Consider the following 19,294-nt stretch of genomic DNA (forward strand, 5'->3'; position numbering starts at 1 on the left):
GCTAAACTGTGTCTGAACTGAATTTCAAATGATCTATATCACCATAAGGATATATATATACATATACATATATATATACACACACACACATTAATACTAAACAAACATGTGCTGAAAAATCATATATCTCACTTTAGGTTACATTTGAGATAATGCTTTACACTTCAATACAATTCTTTGTCTTTCTATGTTGGGACGATTAGAGGGCAAAGCAATTGAAGGAGAATTACTCCAAGGATCTGTACTGTGATTGCAACCTGCTGTTTTGTTTTGTTTTTTAAGTTGAGAACACTGTTCCCCAAAGCCCTTCACATCTCAATATAAATGATTTGGTAGAAGATAATAAGGACAAGGCTATAAAATAATAGTAGGCTCTCACTATAAATGGGCAACATAATAAAACATCCTTTATTTCTTTTCTTGCTGGAAGCTGAGGATAAATGAACATTAACTCCTTTTGCCAAGTGAAAGGATTTTTAACATTCTAAAGTCAGTATTTATCTTCTGTATAAAAAAAAGAAAAATAAAGAAAAACTGCAGTAAGACAGACATATAGATCAAATATCCCTACAATGGTCTTTACAATTTTCAAGGTATCAATGTTTGGCCAAGAGTTCAGGGAAAAAAGAAGCCTGTGTCTTTGAGAACCATACCTTTTTAACTCAGCTGTTTGTCATTGAAATCAAGATAGGCTCAGGCTGTGTTAACTTAAGTAAACCAAGAACAAACACTGGGGCAATCATCTCGATTGAATAACTCTGATGAGAAATCAACTTTCCAAGGAACACTTGGGAGTGTTTTACTGGTGTGCTTCCTACAGGCATTCATCTCAAATTTTCATTTTACTTTTATAAGTAACTGTATAAAATAATTCATTTTAATGACAAAAGTATATACACTTGAGATAGTTTTAAGTGTCCTTGAACTACTAAAATTTTTTCTTAATTTATTAAAATACTAGTAACTATAATTATGATACTACTAACCATAGGAAATATCTTAATAAGCTTACTGTGTCATTTTTTTATAGAAAAAACAATAGAAATAAAAAGACATAGGTGATATATAAAGTTGATTATGCCTCATTTTCAATCTTACAATAGTCAGAAACCATTATTTGTAACAGCATGATGTTAAAACTGAGTGAACAGCTTTGAAATGCTGAAATCCAAATATTTTAGCTTTTATAAAAATTTCAAATATATTTCAAATATTTGATTAGCGATAATTTAAGTAAAGAAATCTTAATGTCTTAATTTACTTAAGTTGTATTAAATTTATTTTAAAACTAAATTTCTTAGAAACCAATATGTGCATTTGGTATTTTAAGTCTCAGAAAAATAATTTTATTTCTAATGAATTTAAAATTTATTTAATATTATTTTATTACTCTAAGCTTAAAAAAAAAACTGTTTCGTCTCTTAAAAAGAATCTGGGTGTGGAATTTATTTAAAAGTACTAAATTACTATGTAGAAATTATGATAATAAACATTAACCTAATTTTCTTTTACTTCTATAAAACATTTATTTAATTCATAAATGCTATACAGGCTTGGTGCAGAGCTAATACTATAGATTCTGAAGACATAATTACCTAAACTAAACCTCTTAGTAAAAAACTCCACTAGTCAAAAACAGAATATGCTACACGTATTATCCCTTTCTAATTCTCAAACTACTTTCAACTCATACAATCTTAACATGGCTTTTATATATACACTTACATGTATACATATATTAGATTATGACACCACATTTCTGCAAACTAAATTACAAATGAAGAAAAAAGTACTTCTTAAAAGAAAGAGGGTTTCAGAAATAGTACTAATTAGCACGTATATAAACTCTCAATAACTATATCATAGGTAAAATATACTACATTATTTTATTTTGTAAGCTAGACGTGTTGAAAAAATCTTTGCATGTATAGACAAATAAACAGTAAAACAAATTATCCCTACTTCCATTGTACAGCTAAAAAGGCAAGAATAAAAAGGAAAGCAAAGCAGAGTCTGCTTACCAGAATAATGAAGGTAACAGGTCCAATGAAACTCCATATAAAATAGTTATCAACATGAAGCCAGCAACTATTATGAAAAGAAAAGAACATTAAGTGGATCCTCAAATCACAAGTAAGACAGAATTTTAAAAATCTAACAAGCAAAACTATCTTTACAATTGCCTTTAAAAATTAATTTATCATGGACAAGAACAATTTTAATAACTGAGTTGTCTCTGACTTAAAGAGTAGTAATTATTTACCTCAAACTACTGTTCTTCATTTCAGGTTTTAAATCTGATAAAGACATACATAATTGTGTTGGGGAAACAATAACTCCCACCCTAATCCTGAAATGTTAAAACCTCTAAGTTTACTAAGAAAAACTTGAAACTCAGCATTCCAAATTGTCTCATTGTTCTAAAGTTCTTATCTTCAAAATTTGCCTTTCAGATCTACAACTGAGCTAAAATGTTTCACCCTATGGCACACAAAGGATAAAAAAAAAATAAAATAAAATAAAATAAGTGTTCAGATGTAATGTTTGTTGTAAAACAGTGTATCACAAATATAACACCTCAATTGGGAATGGATGTATACTAGGGGAAAAAAATCCAAGCACAGAATTCATACATCATTAGAGTAAATGATGCATAAACTTATTAAGACAGACTTTACTTAGTAGTTCATTCTTCATATAACATTGAATCCCCAACGAATTTCTTTTGTCTTTCATCATCTGTGTAGTCAAAAAGCTTTCTTTAGTCCAAAGAATCTTTATATAACTAATTTTATCAAAGGAAAAAATAAACAGAATTGGAAGGCAAATTCATGCCTCTAGCAAACAAAATCCTTAGAAACATGGCTATGTCTACCTTCTGTCACTTTCCATAAATATCTGTATTTTTTTTAATAAATGAATGACAGTCACTTATTTTAATCCTTTCAAACTGCCTGATAAAATATTATCAAAGTAAAACATATGGGATGGAATGTGGTACTGTCACAATTCAAAACAAGAGTTAGCTAGAGGGTCGGCTGCACAAAGAGAGCTAATGAAGCATTAGCTTAAAAACTCAGTAGTTAAACCTGTCAGATGCTTTAAGTTCACAAGAATTTTTTGCTTAATATCTTTCTAAGGCTAAAAAGTTATTTACTTTTTCAATTTGTTTCAGGTCAATCTTTTGTGTTAAAAAGAAAGTCCATAATTTAGAATCTGCCTCACCAGAGTACAAATCCTCTGAACCTAGAAAATTACAAAAGACTTGATTGTAATTTGTGCACGGCATGCCCATTCTCTTACCAATAAAGCTTTCAGATGCTATTTTAGTCTGTCAGGGACCCTCACTGACAGCTAACAGGCTTTAAAAAAATTATTCACTTGAAAAACACTCAGGTCACTTGCAATTACTTACGCTTTTTCTGTTCCATAGCTCTTATAGTCAATAGCAGCTGAAACTCCAACCACTGTGGCAGGAAACAAGTAACCGGCAACATAGTAGTATTTCTTTCTTGAATATTCACTTTCAAAGACTTCAACTAACATTAGGTAGAGCTGTACACCTTCTAGACACATCCAAGCAAAAGCAGCCAAAAAGAAAAAGTGTAACAGTCCTGCAAATATTGGGCATGCAATCTATAAAGGAAAGAAGCAAAAACCCAAAAGGGAACATGTGAATACAAACAACCCACTCCAAAACTATACAGTATTCACTGATAATGCCTATAAGATACATCATTATTTAAATGACTGCTTCTTAAAAACCTTTTAATAAGTGAAAATACTGCTAAATATGACTCAATGCTTTTGAAGTGTAATGGTAGGTGTGCTAAAAATATCATCACTATAAGACATTTATATTTTTAGTAAAACTAAATGCAAATAAGAAAACATTAATTTCTCTTCTAGAATTACATATTTTAAAATCTGATTCTATTTGTAGATAATTTGTTTTAAAAATCTTTACAAAAACTGTTTCCAAAAACATAAGTTCTATTTTTTTCTATTACAGAATTTTAAAAATTTTGCTTTAATGGTAAATATACTAGCTCTAATTAGTTAACATCATTTTCCTGTCATATGTGGAGCATTCTCAAATTCATTCTGTAGTGTAAAGCATTAACTAAGTTATCTTTCTTACATTGAGACCTCATGATAAAGAATAAATTGCTCAGATTATGAGGAAATGATCTGGTCAGAATGACTAGGTAAACAAAATGAAAAATTTAATATCTTTTCTTTTTAGTGTCCCCAGCATTCTTTGACTCAAATTATGTGTTTTATTAAAACCCAGAAAAATGCAACTGTACCTTAACATAAGAAATGAATTAACCCACAATATTACTTAATGATGATTGGGTTGTCTTTTATTACAAATTATCCTTAGGTATTGCCATGTCAACTATATTATAAGTTATAAGTTACTATAAGTTATAAGGTCAAATATTAATAGCAGCATATGTGGATAACTTGTTATAATAATAATTTTCAGAGATCCAAGGTCAACAAATGGAAGGCGTACTTACCATGTATTTTGTCTTATCAATGCCTATTAGGAAAATAAATTCAGCAATAAAAAGGTTGATACAAAGGTTCTTGTGAATGGTATTACGGTCACTCTGTAGACCACGGAAAAAGCAGAAAGTGAAGATGCAGATAGCCAGACAAACAAGGGAAATGACAATTCCCACCCAGGTGATGACTGTAAGGAGTAATTCGTGAACTCCATCTTTGTACTGAAAATAAAAAAAATAAATATGAGGGACTTTAGTATTCCTATGTTACATTAAATAAATATGAGTTACACGTGTGAGAGTTCATCTTTTACCTAAACTCTGAATATTCATGTGTGTTCAAATGGGGCTCAATGCTAAAACAAATTTTTTCAATCATGTAATAGTTCCAATATTATCTTACTGATTTTTATATTCAAAGAATGATCTATGAAAGTAGAAGATTCTACTTAGAAAACGACTGAAATTATTACTTACATAAACACAGAAAACATTTTATAATAAAGACCACTTAGTTATTTAAAAATAATTGGCATTTTATTGAATTTCCAGACTAAAAAGTCAAATTTTAAGTTTTAATTTTCTCCTTGAGATTTTAATTACTAAGAGTTAAGTATATAGTAGATCTGAGAGTTTTCATGCTGTAGTTCTTAAAATATTTTTATCTTCTGGCTATTGTTCTCTTAATCAGAAGAAGAAATGAATTATAAAATATCCCAGAAATCTTTCTGATCTTTTGAAATTTGCAGTCTTACAGAGTGTGCAAAGTGCTTGGGAACTTATAGAAAAGTTTTGAAATGAGATTCAAACATTTAAGATGGGGAGGGGAGGTTAATATTTAGAACCCTCTGTCTCTTTTTTATAATCTATTGTTGCTGTTAGCTTTTTAAATCCCTGACGCCTCTGCTTAACACCAGACCACAGGAGAAAAACTGAGAACAAGTCTATGAAGTACATGATTTTGAGAAGTAACAATACAGTGTCGAAACTGCTTAAAATATATGGACAGTGGAGAAACAATTAGAAATCCACATTACTTTGTTTGCTTTTTAGTTACGATAAGCACCCAAAGAAGGGACAATTACACAAGCTGTTTTGAATCTCTGAGGTTTTTCTCTGCTACTAATTAGAAGTGCAAATACTTACTGCAATTTCCCTGTGGGCCATGAGAATTGCAAAATTGGTTAGGTGGCTGCATGCACACGTCGTACGAGTTTTATTAGTGTCAACCAGCTTGCAGCCCTGGGTAGACCAATATCCCATCATAGTTCTCTCTGAGTAGTTCCAGAAGGAGCAGTTTGCATTGAAATAATTGTCAGGCTGGGAAATAAAATGACAAGATAAAATTAGGATTTTATACTCTAAGATGGCAATAGCAATTGTTTAATATGTGTAAAAGGTAATTTAGATTAAACTTTGCATGTTTCGGACTATAAAGTTTTTCATCAGCAAAATTGTAGACTATGTTATACAAGGCAGATACCTAACTTAAAAGGGGCTTTATAGTCCGAAACACTCTAAAATGTACTCTAAATTACCAAAGACCCATTTTACACAATTACAATTTCCATCTTCTGATTTTACATACTGATGGTAATCAGAATCATTTTTTCTTTTCTGACAAAAGTTGCTCTGATAAATTCTATAAGGACCAAGTGTTTAAAAATCCATCTTGTTTTGGGCCCATTTTTGTTCTAAGGGACACAATAGAGATGACTCAAATCCTATAGTTAGTATGTCAAGGCTCTATAGAGAGTGAAGCAAACTACAGAAAATATGAGAAGAAAATAGCCACACAAATGTATTGAACTTTGCCAGTTCTGGAGATTTACATGGCTATCTATGCCCACTTATTCACTCTACTATAACTACAGCCAAATTCAGCAGTCAGTCTTCCAACACAGTGCAATTATTTACTAACTTACGTTCTAAGGTATAGCAGAGGAATCACATCTCTTCAATTCTATATTGTTAAAAACACAATGCTTGATAATGATTCTGTTAATATGATCAGTAAAACAAACCAAAAAGATCTGCCACATGAAAAAGGCAGAGTCCTAGAACTCTGTTATCATGCTGGTAAGGTAAGGGTTAATTTTCATTCTAAAACAAATTACAGGTATTTACATTTTCCTGTTGATTACTGAATTAGCTTTCATTAAGAATACACTTAAATTCTAATAATCACTGAACCAGCCTCATTTAATTTTATGTTCGCAGACTTAAATAAACTTGTGTCTCTGACCTGTCCAAGATTAGAAACTCAAATAGGAAGTCTTTTCTTTCCTCTCTGCCACTTCTCCATTCCCCTTCTCTCAATCCACAGCATGTCAGTTTTGCTTTCCTTCCTCACTGGTTTTATAACCTTCCACTACTTCATTAGCATACATAACTTACATCAATGTGTGGTAGGGTAAAAAGCACAGGATCTGTCAAGTATACTCGGCTGGATTCTTTATTGATTGAAACCGAAATGACGTGAGAATTCACTGCAATGGTGCTATTTCGACCAATAAAGTCAGCACCCAGTTTTATGGTTGCATTTTCGGTACTAAGGAACTGTCCCAAACTCCGGTAAATGATGAACACCAACTTTGCAAGACCTAGGAAGGTAAAAACAGTCATATGTCTTTACAGAAAATATGCTTATGAATAAGATAAGACACAGTAAATAACAAAATGAAATCCTTATGAAATCTTTATTCAGATTAAGTTTACTGGGAAAGAGTAGATGTTATTTTAAATCTGCTTTTAAATGTTAAGCCGTATTGGAGTCAAGTACTCAGCACTTTAGAATTAACAGGTTTAACTGAACAAAAAAACCTATCAATTTTTAAAAGACTTTGCTCCATCTTACCATTCCTGCTGTTCTGTTTAACAGTATTTGCAGAGAGTTGGATTGAGCTGCCTGCTCCTTTGATGCCCAGAGGAAATTTAAAGTCTTGGACCTGTCCTTCTGTACTGAGTACTGCAACTTCCAGAACTGGATGAGGTAAAAGATAAAGGAGGGGAACAAAGGGGCATTCTTTATATTCACCGACAAAAAGGCAAATTGCACAGAAACCATTATTCTATTTTTACTATTCTAAAAACTTCAGTGTTCAATTACAACAAAATTATGAACAAACAACTAAATTATTCTAAGAGGTCTTAAATTTTACTACTTTAAAAATTTTGGTATAATCGTTTTAAAATTTTCTTTAGAGTTTTACTTATCTTTTGTCAACTAATTCTAGTCTTTTGGCCTATGAATATGAAGTGTCTGATTTACAGCACACAACTATCAAAATTTCAATTCCAGCAATGAAATTAAAAGACGCTTACTCCTTGGAAGGAAAGTTATGAACAACCTAGACAGCATATTAAAAAGCAGAGACATTACTTTGTCAACAAAAGTCCGTCTAGTCAAGGCTATGGTTTTTCCAGTGGTCATGTATGGATGTGAGAGTTGGACTATAAAGAAAGCTGAGTGCCAAAGAATTGATGCTTTTGAACTGTGGTGTTGGAGAAGACTCTTGAGAGTCCCTTGGACTGCAAGGAGATCCACTCAGTCCATCCTCAAGGAGATCAGTCCTGGGTGTTCACTGGAAGGACTGATGGTGAGGCTGAAGCTCCAATACTTTGGGTACCTGATGCGAAAAGCTGACTCATTGGAAAAGACCCTGATGCTGGGAAGGATGGAGGGCAGGAGGAGAAGGGGACAACAGAGGATGAGATGGTTGGATGGCGTCATCAACTTGATGCACATGAGTTTCAGTGAACTCTGGGAGTTGGTGATGGACAGGGAGGCCTGGTGTGCTGCTGTTCATGGGGTCGCAAAGAGTCAGACACGACTGAGTGACTGAACTGAACTAAACTGAACTGATCAAAGTTTCACTGAAATCATGTTAAACAAAAATATTTCAAAATTATTTTTTGGCTCTATGTTAAAGTAATTTTCAATGACCATTACTTGGTAATGGTAAAACACAATATGAAGTATAAAATTTGAATACCTCTACTGCATGTAGGTATCTATTTCTATGTATTGCTACATAATGTATTTTAATACATAAGATTACATAGGTCAACTTTGCAGTAATAAGTTTTTGATAATTTCTAAAAGTAGTTGCCCAGCATAGCATTATTTATGAGAAAACGTCTACGTCCAGCATTATGTTCAAACTTCCCATTAATTCTCACTAGTACTGATCAATTTTTACATACTCAAGTCGGGCAATCTGGTCTGCCACTTGTTTGGGTAAATAATGTTTTACTGGGACACAGCCTCAATTATCTATTAACATATTGTCTATGGCAGTTAAGTATTTGCAGCTTAGGCCACATGGCCTGCAAAGCTTAAAATGTGTACTACTTGGATTTTTATAGAAAAAGTTTGCAAACCACTGCAGTACGATCCAAAGTTCACAAATTCTAATGAGGTAGGAACATAAGGAAACATGTTAGGAAATGAAGTCAAGTCAATAAAGAAACATTAAGAACATTTATATGATCAGCAAGACTGTTTAAAAAATACTGCTCAACTCTGTTTAAAAAATAAAATAGTAATAGTCTCAACATAAATGTGTCTACTATAAATCCAATAAAGATTATAATACTTTATATCAGCATACTTTCATTAAAAAAGAATGAAAAAATATTATTGTTTATACTAGAGTAAACTATTTCATATTAGTACTTAGAATGTGCCATTTACTGATGAAATGAGAGGAAGTGGATGGAAAAATTTTCATTTCAGGTATTTGAATTTTTAAAAGTAACACATAATTCACTAAATACAGTCCACATACTTTTCTCTAAATTTTACCCTCTCTGATGGCATATATCCTTGAATAGCTATTTCTGTACTTAGATAACACGTATACATATGTTTGTATGTGCATACACAAGCACATGCACATACACACAGAGTTAATGTGTGCATGAACGTGAGTAATGAATTCACTCTTTGCCTTTGAGGAAAACAAACTCATACCATTAAAGAATAACTCTTGGATGCTTTTTTTAAATCTTTCTCAACTTTCGTTTGTAAAATACTTACAGATTCAACTATAAATATGAAATCATAACATTACAGAGATTTTTATAAGCTATGAGGCCACATATCAAGCACCTGAAATATAAGTTTATAACGACAGACCTATAACTCTTAGAATTCTACCTGCTGCAGAAGCTGGTTGAGATACTTTGCTTAGAAAGATTAAGCAGGTGGGTATGTAGATGATCACTTCCATGTGTGTGGGTAATGATTTGAAGGAGACAAGATGAATGATAAAAATATACATCAAAAATATACCTCCCTCTTCTTCACACTGAAAGGGGTTCTCAATTATTAATTATTCTTAAAACAAGACAAGACAGAGTAGTCGGAAATCTTTTAAGCTTTCATGAAATATCCCAAATATATATGAACAAAGAGTTAATTTCATTTAACATATAATAATGCTTAAAATAATGTTGATAGTAAAAATAATTTGTTTGAATTTTCAAAAACAGGATCATTACTATAGATCTTAGTAGAGATGCAATAATCAACTTTATACTACAAATAAAGATAGACAAAGGGGAAATTTCCTAGAAACAAAACTGACTAAAACAAAAATTCAAGTTTATGATCACTTAAGAAAATGAACTCATGGTTAAATATATACTGAATCTTTAACAAACTGATCCAGTATGTGTTAAAAAAATGTTTTTCAACTCATTTCATAAGATATATATAATCTTGATGCATAAAACAGTAAAAAGAAAAATTACAGAATATTCTCACTTATTTAAACTATGTAAAATATTTAATTATATATACATGTTAAGTATATCTTAAACAAATTGAGTTTAACTGAAAAAGGCATACATAAATTAATGCATTAGAAAACATATTAATGTCTTTAGCCAAATGAAGAAAGAAGAAAAATATTAAAGAAAGAATTCAACAAATTTCAACATTCATGTAGTATAAAAAGTCTTTATAAAACGAGAAGGATAAAACAAAAATTCCTTGCCCAGATAAAGGCTTAATTATCAGTTAAGGGTTAGTATCCAACCTATAGAAAAAAATGATGAAAAACTAGAAGCATATTTTTAAAAGTCAGGTTGATCCCTATCACTAAGTTTTACTTAGCACTGTATAAAAGACCTAGCTAAGATAGTAATTTAAGGATAACAAAAAGGTACAAAGACTAGGAGGAAAAAGCAATTTGTTAATCATTTACAGAAAATATAGTCAACTACACAGTAATGTGAGGAAAACTATACTATCAGAAGGAACATAATTTAGCAAGCTGCAATCAGCAAAATCAACTGTATACTAATAAACAATCAGAATATATAACTTTTTAAAATACTATTTACAATAGAAATAGTGTCATTTCCTAGAAATAAGCCTAGATGTCCCAAGACATTTTTGGGAGAAATATGTAACTTTCCTAGGAAACCTAACAGCAGATGGAGAATTCTATCCTTCTCCAATCTGGGAGAACTCAAGAGATAAATCTGTGACACTTCTTTCAAAGTCTACCTACAAACTCAGTAGAATTCTAATAAAAACTCCAACAAAAAATTTTTGAGTATGTGGAACTTGACAGGCTGATTTTAAAATGCACATGGAAGAGACATGCCAAAAAGCAGCTAAGAGGAATTCGATTCCTCAAGGAGCAGGGTTGAAAGAACTCACCAGATATTAATATTACAAAAAAAAAAGAAAACAAGAACGTAAAACAGACACTCCCAACACGTACAGAAACTTGATATACGACAGAGATACCTTGACAAACCATTGGGGAAAGGAATGGATTATGTTTTGGAAGTGCTGAAACAACTGATTATCCATACGGAAAAAAATAAAATTAGTTCCCTCACTAGTATCATAAATAAAATAAACTTCAGGTTGGATTAAAAACATGAACGCAAAAAGGCAAAGCTTTTTCATTTCTAAATAAAGTATAAAATCTTTATCACTACAAAGCAGAGAAAAATTTCTTGGTCAGGAAACCAAAAGAAAAAACACACTGTATTTTTAAGCAAGATTTCAAAAGTATCAACAAATTAAGGGAGGTGGGAGGGGGGTTCAGGATGGGGAACACAGGTACACCCATGGCAGATGCATGTTGATGTATGGCAAAACCAATACAATATTGTAAAGTAAAAAAATAACAATAATTAAAAAAATTTTAAAAAAGTATCAATCTTAAAAGAAGAAACTCATAATTTGATTTTATTATTCTGTAAAACAAAATATTAATATGCAAAGTAAAAAAGAGAAGACACAGATAAAATAAATATTTGCAAAGTAATCTTCAAAGAATTAGTTTCCAGAATGTTCCAGAATGCATTACCTAGAGAGAAAGAAATAAACAGGAAAAAATGTGGAGAACATATTCACAGGAGAAAAAATTAAAATACCCAAATAAATGCATTAAGTAATCAGGGAACTGCAAATTAAAATATGTGATCAATTCAGGTCTATTAGAATGACAAAATTTATATCAATAATAGAACTTTGGCAGAGAGTGGTAGGGAACAGTGATATTACTGATAAGAGTGTAAAATTGGTAAAGCAGTAGAAAGCAATTTGGCAGTATTTAGTAAAGTTAAACATGGGTATGCTCTATCACTCCAAAACTATTTCCAGGTTTGTGTGTGTGCATGTATGTGTGTGTGTGCATATGTATCTAGAAAGGTATAAAGTATGAGTAAGAGACATAAAAAAAACTTTCCCCTCAGTTTTTCTAATATCATCAAGAAGCATAAGCTACTAAAATATCTATCACAGGCATAGTTAAATAACTGTGCATTCTTAGGACAAATGAATGAACAAGAGATGCACATATCAATGGGCATAAATATGAAAAATGTACCGTTATATTTAGTGTGAAATCATTAATGTTAAAATATGAAAGTGAAGTGAAAGTCACTCAGTTGTGTCTGACTCTCTGCAACCCCTTGGCACTCTCCAGGCCAGAATACTGGAGTGGGTAGCCTTTCCCTTCTCCAGGGGATTTTCCCAACCCAGGAATTAAACCAGGGTCTCCTGCATTACAGGTGGATTATTTACCAACGGAGCTATCAGGGAAGCCCTAAAATATGAAAAGTAGTTGCTAAACACACATACCTGTAAAGCATAAGTAAATAAATAAAATTTACTAATGCTTACAAGAATGATGGCTACCCCCTTCTTAATCTGATTAGGAAGGAGGGGCCCAGAGGATTTCTAGATTATATATACCTATTTCTTTCCCCCAAACTTGAAGTAAATATGGTGAAATGCTACGATGTGGCTCAGTGGGTGGCTGGTACACAGATGTTTATGATCTTCTCTATACTCTTGCATACTTCAAATAATATATGCTTTGTTCAACATATGTCCTAAAAGTGAATACACTTGATCCGTAGGAGAACTACTTGGAGCCAGTGCTGTTGATGGGATTTTAATATAGTTATCTCTCCTTACATTTGTCAAATTCATTTCTGAGTAGTGGCTGCAGTGAGTGGAAAGGGGAAGAAAAGTAAGAGAGTGTATAGGAAAATCTAGGACCTCTGGCAGCCAACCAGCATTGTACCAAGTTCCACTAGCTTGAGTCCCAGGGTAAAAACAACATGGAGTAGATGGTACGGAGCAGAGCAAAGTTGAGGCTCAGGTGACATGGACTTAAGAAGTTATAAACTTTATTGTTTAGAGCTGCTGTGACTCGGGGTTTTTGTTACCACAATATAACTAGGCTTAAATTGATATATACAATCAAGTTGGCTGCTAAGCACACTGAGAAAATAAACTATAGGAAATTTTATAATGCTGGAGTAGGCTGATAATAACTAAACCACCTAATCAATCTTAAGATCATAAAGAAAGACAATCAAGTATGTGTTTCTTTTCATAAGAGGCAAAGAAAATTATTGGTGGGGAGGGACAGGTAGAGTGGAATTTAAATTGGAGGTTATTAGATGAGCCAAAGAACCTAGAAAGTAGAAGGAAAATTTTTTTCTCTCCTATAGGAGCAATACATCAGTCAGATGTAGATGAACTTGTCTGTGTACTGGTTAAACAAACTGCTGCTGCTGCTGCTGCTAAGACACTTCAGTCATGTCTGACTCTGTGTGATCCAATAGACAGAAGCCCACCAGGCTCCCCTATCCTTGGGATTCTCCAGGCAAGAACACTGGAGTGGGTGGCCATTTCCTTCTCCAATGCATGAAAGTGAAAAGTGAAAGTGAAGTCACTCAGTTGTGTCTGACTCTTACCGACCCCATGGACTGCAGCCTACCAGGCTCTGCTGTCCATGGGATTTTCCAGGCAAGAGTACTGGAGTGGGGTGCCATTGCCTTCTCCATAAACAAACTAGGCACTAACAAATTTCCAAAAATTAAATAATTGAAATCTCTTTTTTATCATGTGCACCGATTTTTTTAAAATTTTTTAAAGTATGGCAATGGCTTATGTTCTTTTTTCTTAAAGTCTAAGATACATATTAAATAATTTATAGTAATAATGTAATATTAGGGTTTGCTTTAATAATACAATGGTGAGGGAATAAGTGAAACCAGATTAGCTAGATGTTGTTGAAGCTGGGTAATGAGGAGTTTTTATCAAAATTAAAAACTTTTCCTTCTCTCAGGATATCATTAAGAATAGAACGGAAAGTCACATACTAAGGGAAATCACTCAGCATATACATAGATTGACAAAAGATTTGTTTCAGAAATATATAAATAATCCTAATAGTAAAACATCTGCCTACAATGTGGGAGAATTGGGTTTGATCCCAGGGTTGGGAAGATCCCCTGTGAAAGGAAATGGGAACCCACTCCAGTACTCTTGCCTGGAAAATCTCATAGATGGAGGATCCTGGTAGGCTATAGTCCATGGAGTCGCAAAGAGTCAGACACGACTGAGTGATTTCACTTTCTTTCACTTTCACTTTCTACAATCCAATGATAAGACAAACAACTAAAATGGGCAAAATATATAAGCAGATACTTTACAAAAAGATATATGAATAGCCAAAAAGCACAAGAAAAGTTCAAACAGTTTTCAGTAAAATGTAACTTAGCAACCTTATATATGAAAAGTAAAACCAAAATGAGATTCCATTACAAACCACTAAAATGGCTTAAATGAAAAAGACATTTGAAAACACAATTATAAATGCTGGTGAGAATGTGAGGCAACTAAAACTCTAATTGTTGCTAGGAATATAAAAGGGTACAACCACTTGGGAAAATAACAACTTGACTAGTAATAGTCAAAAACTGGGAACAACCTAAATGTATGACCAACCAAATGAGTAGATACAAAAATAGGGTTGTGTCCTTAAAATGGAAATTCAGCAATAAGAATGATTTAATTACTGATGCTGGCACCAAAACACATGAATCTCAGTAACATTATACTGTGTAAAAGAAGCAAGATCAAAAGGAGCATATAGTTTATGATTCCATCAACTGAAGGTCTAGAGAAAGCAAAATTATAGTGACATAAAACAGATCAGTGGTTGCTTGGGGCTGGGAATATGAAAAAAAACTATCCAAGACTATAAAGGACCCTTTTGAGGTAGTTGAAATATTGACCAAGCAGTTGGTTAAATGGGTGTACATTTGTCAACACTCATCAAAAAGTACACTTAAAACAGTTGCTTTTATTGTATATAAAGTATACCTCAAAGTGGATTTAAAAAAGCTATACTCAGATATAATTATAACATATAATTTTACCATTTTATGAGGTCATGTATAAGGGTAAATCATATAATCAAGTGAAAATAGGGATTCAAGGAAAAACCACTAAGGAGGAGAATCAAATTGTCTTAATAAACAAAGATACTGTAGCCACACTATAAATTTAGATAAGAACATAGAATGAAGACATAAAAGGATAATGGGATATTTTAGTCCTCATATCTAAAAAGAGAACAACTCCTAGGAAAAAGTTGAATCTTGAATGTCATTAAATTATGGGTGATATTCTTCACAAAATATGAAATAAAAGATATAGGAATATATTGGAATATGTAAAATGATCTTCATAGCATTAATTCTTGGGTAATCAATAGATGAATACATTAAGATCAGGACCTTATTTTTTTGTATTGAGGTATAGCTGATTAACAATGTTGTGATGGTTTTGGATGAACAGAGAAGAGACTCAGCCATACACATACAGGCATCTATTTCACCTAAATCAAATCCCTTATGACTATACAGTGGAAGTGAGAAATAGATTTAAGGAACTAGATCTGATAGACAGTGCCTGATGAACTATGGACGGAGGTTCATGACACTGTACAGGAGACAGAAATCAAGACCATCCCCAAGAAAAAGAAATGCAAAAAAAGCAAAATGGCTGAGGACGCCTTACAAATAGCTGTGAAAGAAGAGAAGTGAAAAGCAAAGGAGTAAAGGACAGATATACCCATTTGAATGCAGAGTTCCAAAGAAGAGCAAGGAGAGATAAGAAAGCCTACCTCAGCAATCAATGCAAAGAAATAGAGGAAAACAATAGAATGGGAAGGATTAGAGATCTCTTCAAGAAAATCAGATACCAAGGGAATATTTCATGCAAAGATGGGCTCAATAAAGGACAGAAATGGTAGGGACATAACAGAAGCAGAAGAGGTGGCAAGAATATAAAGAACTGTACAAAAAAGATCTTCACGACCCAAATAATCATGATGTTGTGATCACTCACACTCACCTAATGCCAAACATCCTGGAATGTGAAGTCAAGCGGGCCTTAGGAAGCATCACTACCAACAAAGCTAGTGGGGGTGATGGAATTCCAGTTGAGCTATTTCAAATCCTAAAAGATGATGAGCTGAAAGTGCTGCACTCAATATGCCAGCAAATGTGGAAAACTCAGTAGTGACCACAGGACTGGAAAAGGTCAGTTTTCTTTCCAATCCCAAAGAAAGGCAAAGCCAAAGAATGCTCAAACTACCGCACAATGGCACTCATCTCAATGGCACCCCACTCCAGTACTCTTGCCTGGAAAATCCCATGGACGGAGGAGCCTGGTAGGCTGCAGTCCATGGGGTTGCTAAGAGTCAGACACGACTGAGCGACTTCACTTTCACTCTTTACTTTCATGCATTGGAGAAGGAAATGGCAACCCACTCCAGTGTTCTTGCCTGGAGAATCCCAGGGACGGGGGAGCCTGGTGGGCTGCCGTCTATGGGGTCGCACAGAGTCAGACACAACTGAAGCGACTTAGCAGCAGCAGCAGCACATGCTAGTAAAGTAATGCTCAAAATTCTCTAGGCCAAGTTTCAGCAATACATGAACCGTGAACTTCTGGATGTTCAAATTGGTTTTAGAAAAGGCAGAGGAACCAGAGATCATATTGCCAAAACCCGCTGGTTCATCGAAAAAGCAAGAGAGTTCCAGGAAAACATCTATTTCTGCTTTATTGACTATGCCCAAGCCTCTGACTGTGTGTATCACAATAAACTGTGGAAAATCCTGAAAGAGATGGGAATACCAGACCACCTGATTTGCATCTTGAGAAATTTGTATGCAGGTCAGGAAGCAACAGTTAGAACTGGACATGGAACAACAGACTGGTTCCAAATAGGAAAAGGAGTACATCAAGGCTGTATATTGTCACCCTGCTTATTTAACTTATATGCAGAGTACATCATGAGAAACACTGGGCTGGAAGAAGCACAAGCTAGAACCAAGATTGCCAGGAGAAATATCAATAACCTCAGATATGCAGATGACACCACCCTTATGATAGAAAGTGAAGAAGAACTAAAGAGCCTCTGGATGAAAATGAAAGAGGAGAGTGAAAAAGTTGGTTTAAAACTCAACGTTCAAAAAACTAAGATCATGGGATCCGGTTCCATCACTTCATGGCAAATAGATGGGGAGACAGTGGAAACAGTGGCTGACTTATTTTTTTGAGCTCCAAAATCACTGTAGATGGTGATTGCAGCCATGAAATTAAAAGACGCTTACTCCTTGGAAGGAAAGTTATGAACAACCTAGATATCATATTAAAAAACAGAGACATTACTTTGTCAACAAAGTTCTGTCTAGTCAAGGCCATGGTTTTTCCAGTGGTCATCTATGGATGTGAGAGTTGGACTATAAAGAAAGCTGAATGCCGAAGAATTGATGCTTTTGAACTGTGGTGTTGGAAAAGACTCTTTAGAGTCCCTTGGACTGCAAGGAGATCCACCCAGTCCATCCTAAAGGAGATCAGTCCTGGGTGTTCATTGGAAGGACTTATGTTGAAGCTGAAACTCCAATACTATGGCCACCTGATGTGAAGAACTGACTCATTTGAAAAGACCCTGATGCTGGGAAGGATTGAGGGCAGGAGGAGAAGGGGACGATAGAAGATGAGATGGTTGGATGGCATCACCGACTCGATGGACTGGGTAGATTCTGGGAGTTGGTGATGGACAGGGAGGCCTGGCATGCTGCAGTTTATGGGGTCGCAAAGAGTCAGACACGACTGTGCAACTGAACTGAACTGATTTTCCCTCAAACTTCCCTCTCGGGGCATTATTTTTCAGAAGTCGGTAAAACATGTACTATATACACTATGAGATATCTATGCATAACGTTCTTTTTTTAATTAAAAAATTAACCTGGCCTATCAAAACTTCTTGCACTCTTGGAAGCAGCTTAAGTGGGAAATTTTAGGGTTTTTTTTTTTGCGGGGGGGCATTGCTTTTAAAATAGTCTTCAAAAGATTTAAAAAACAAATGGAGGTCCCAACACAACACTTCAAATACTTTTTATGATTTATCTTCTGAGATAATCAAGTCTACACTCCTTTAACCTTATAGGCAAATCCCTGAAAACATCTGAGAAGAATTGTTTAATGTGTATCTTAGGAAATTCATTAGACTACTAAATAAATTAAACTCAGAAATAACAGCTCTAGACAGAAAAGAGAACCTTTATTTTCTATTTGTACTAAGCAATGGTAGACTATCACTTTCCTTGTGCTGCTCTCCCAAAGCAAGCCATATTATTTTGACTTAAAATTAAGTTATTTATCACTTCAAAACCTCATAAATAAAAATACAATTTTAATAATATCCTCTTTCTAAAAACTCACTTATTTAAAATTTTGTATCTAAATCCATGTATCATAATTAGATTTATCTCTATTTTTCCCATACAACTTGCTTTTCTGCATTTTTAAATATAAAGTCCCATGTTTCAGTAGGTACGTTAAGGCAATAAGATATGGCATCCTAGATAGCAGAACTTCATTCAATATCTGCTGCTCCAATACATTTTTTCAATGACAGAGTAGTCTGTGTTCCCTTTTGGTTTTTTTTCACATTTACGCTTTGGAAATTTCTTTACTTTACTAAGGGATACTATAAACTTCATCTGAGCCCAACCACACTGAATAACAATTCTAAATCAGTCAAGCCGATACTGACTGACAAGTCAATTCTATATTGATTATAGTATAATCATTATATATTTAGTATATATACATTATATATTATAGTATAATCAGTATAGAATTATACTAATTCATTAGTATAATTTCACTGAACTTATGGAACTTCTTTCAAATATCATCAAAAGTGAATTCTTGCCTCTCACTGCCAGCATTTAAATTCTAAATGATCCCCCAAAACTATCTGCAGCTATTTTGCAATCTGTAAAGCATGAACATTCTGCTGTATGGGGGATATACATCACTGACCACATTTTCACCTGAAAGCAGTTGTGTTTAATATCAACATTTGGCTCACATATCTGTGTGCCTAAAATATTTGACTGGGAGAACACATTCCAGAAAGTAATTTAAATTCATT

General features: G+C 33.5%; 1 protein-coding gene across 50 annotated transcripts in view; it reads right to left on the reverse strand.

Annotated features, from left to right (window-relative positions):
* The window catches only part of ADGRL2 (adhesion G protein-coupled receptor L2), a 716,223-nt gene that overhangs the window by 20,775 nt on the left and 676,154 nt on the right, over positions 1 to 19,294 (reverse strand). For all 50 annotated transcript variants that reach the window (XM_027536740.1, XM_027536741.1, XM_027536746.1 and 47 more), the window contains 6 exons: positions 7,372 to 7,497; positions 6,912 to 7,117; positions 5,661 to 5,834; positions 4,527 to 4,736; positions 3,416 to 3,636; positions 2,022 to 2,088 (listed from right to left, as the gene is read on the reverse strand). In XM_027536740.1, the coding sequence (XP_027392541.1) occupies positions 2,022 to 2,088; positions 3,416 to 3,636; positions 4,527 to 4,736; positions 5,661 to 5,834; positions 6,912 to 7,117; positions 7,372 to 7,497 (1,004 nt within the window). The remainder of the gene's footprint in view (positions 1 to 2,021; positions 2,089 to 3,415; positions 3,637 to 4,526; positions 4,737 to 5,660; positions 5,835 to 6,911; positions 7,118 to 7,371; positions 7,498 to 19,294) is intronic.

This window comes from Bos indicus x Bos taurus, chromosome 3 (genome assembly GCF_003369695.1).
Source record: "Bos indicus x Bos taurus breed Angus x Brahman F1 hybrid chromosome 3, Bos_hybrid_MaternalHap_v2.0, whole genome shotgun sequence".
Classification (NCBI taxonomy): Eukaryota; Metazoa; Chordata; class Mammalia; order Artiodactyla; family Bovidae; genus Bos; species Bos indicus x Bos taurus.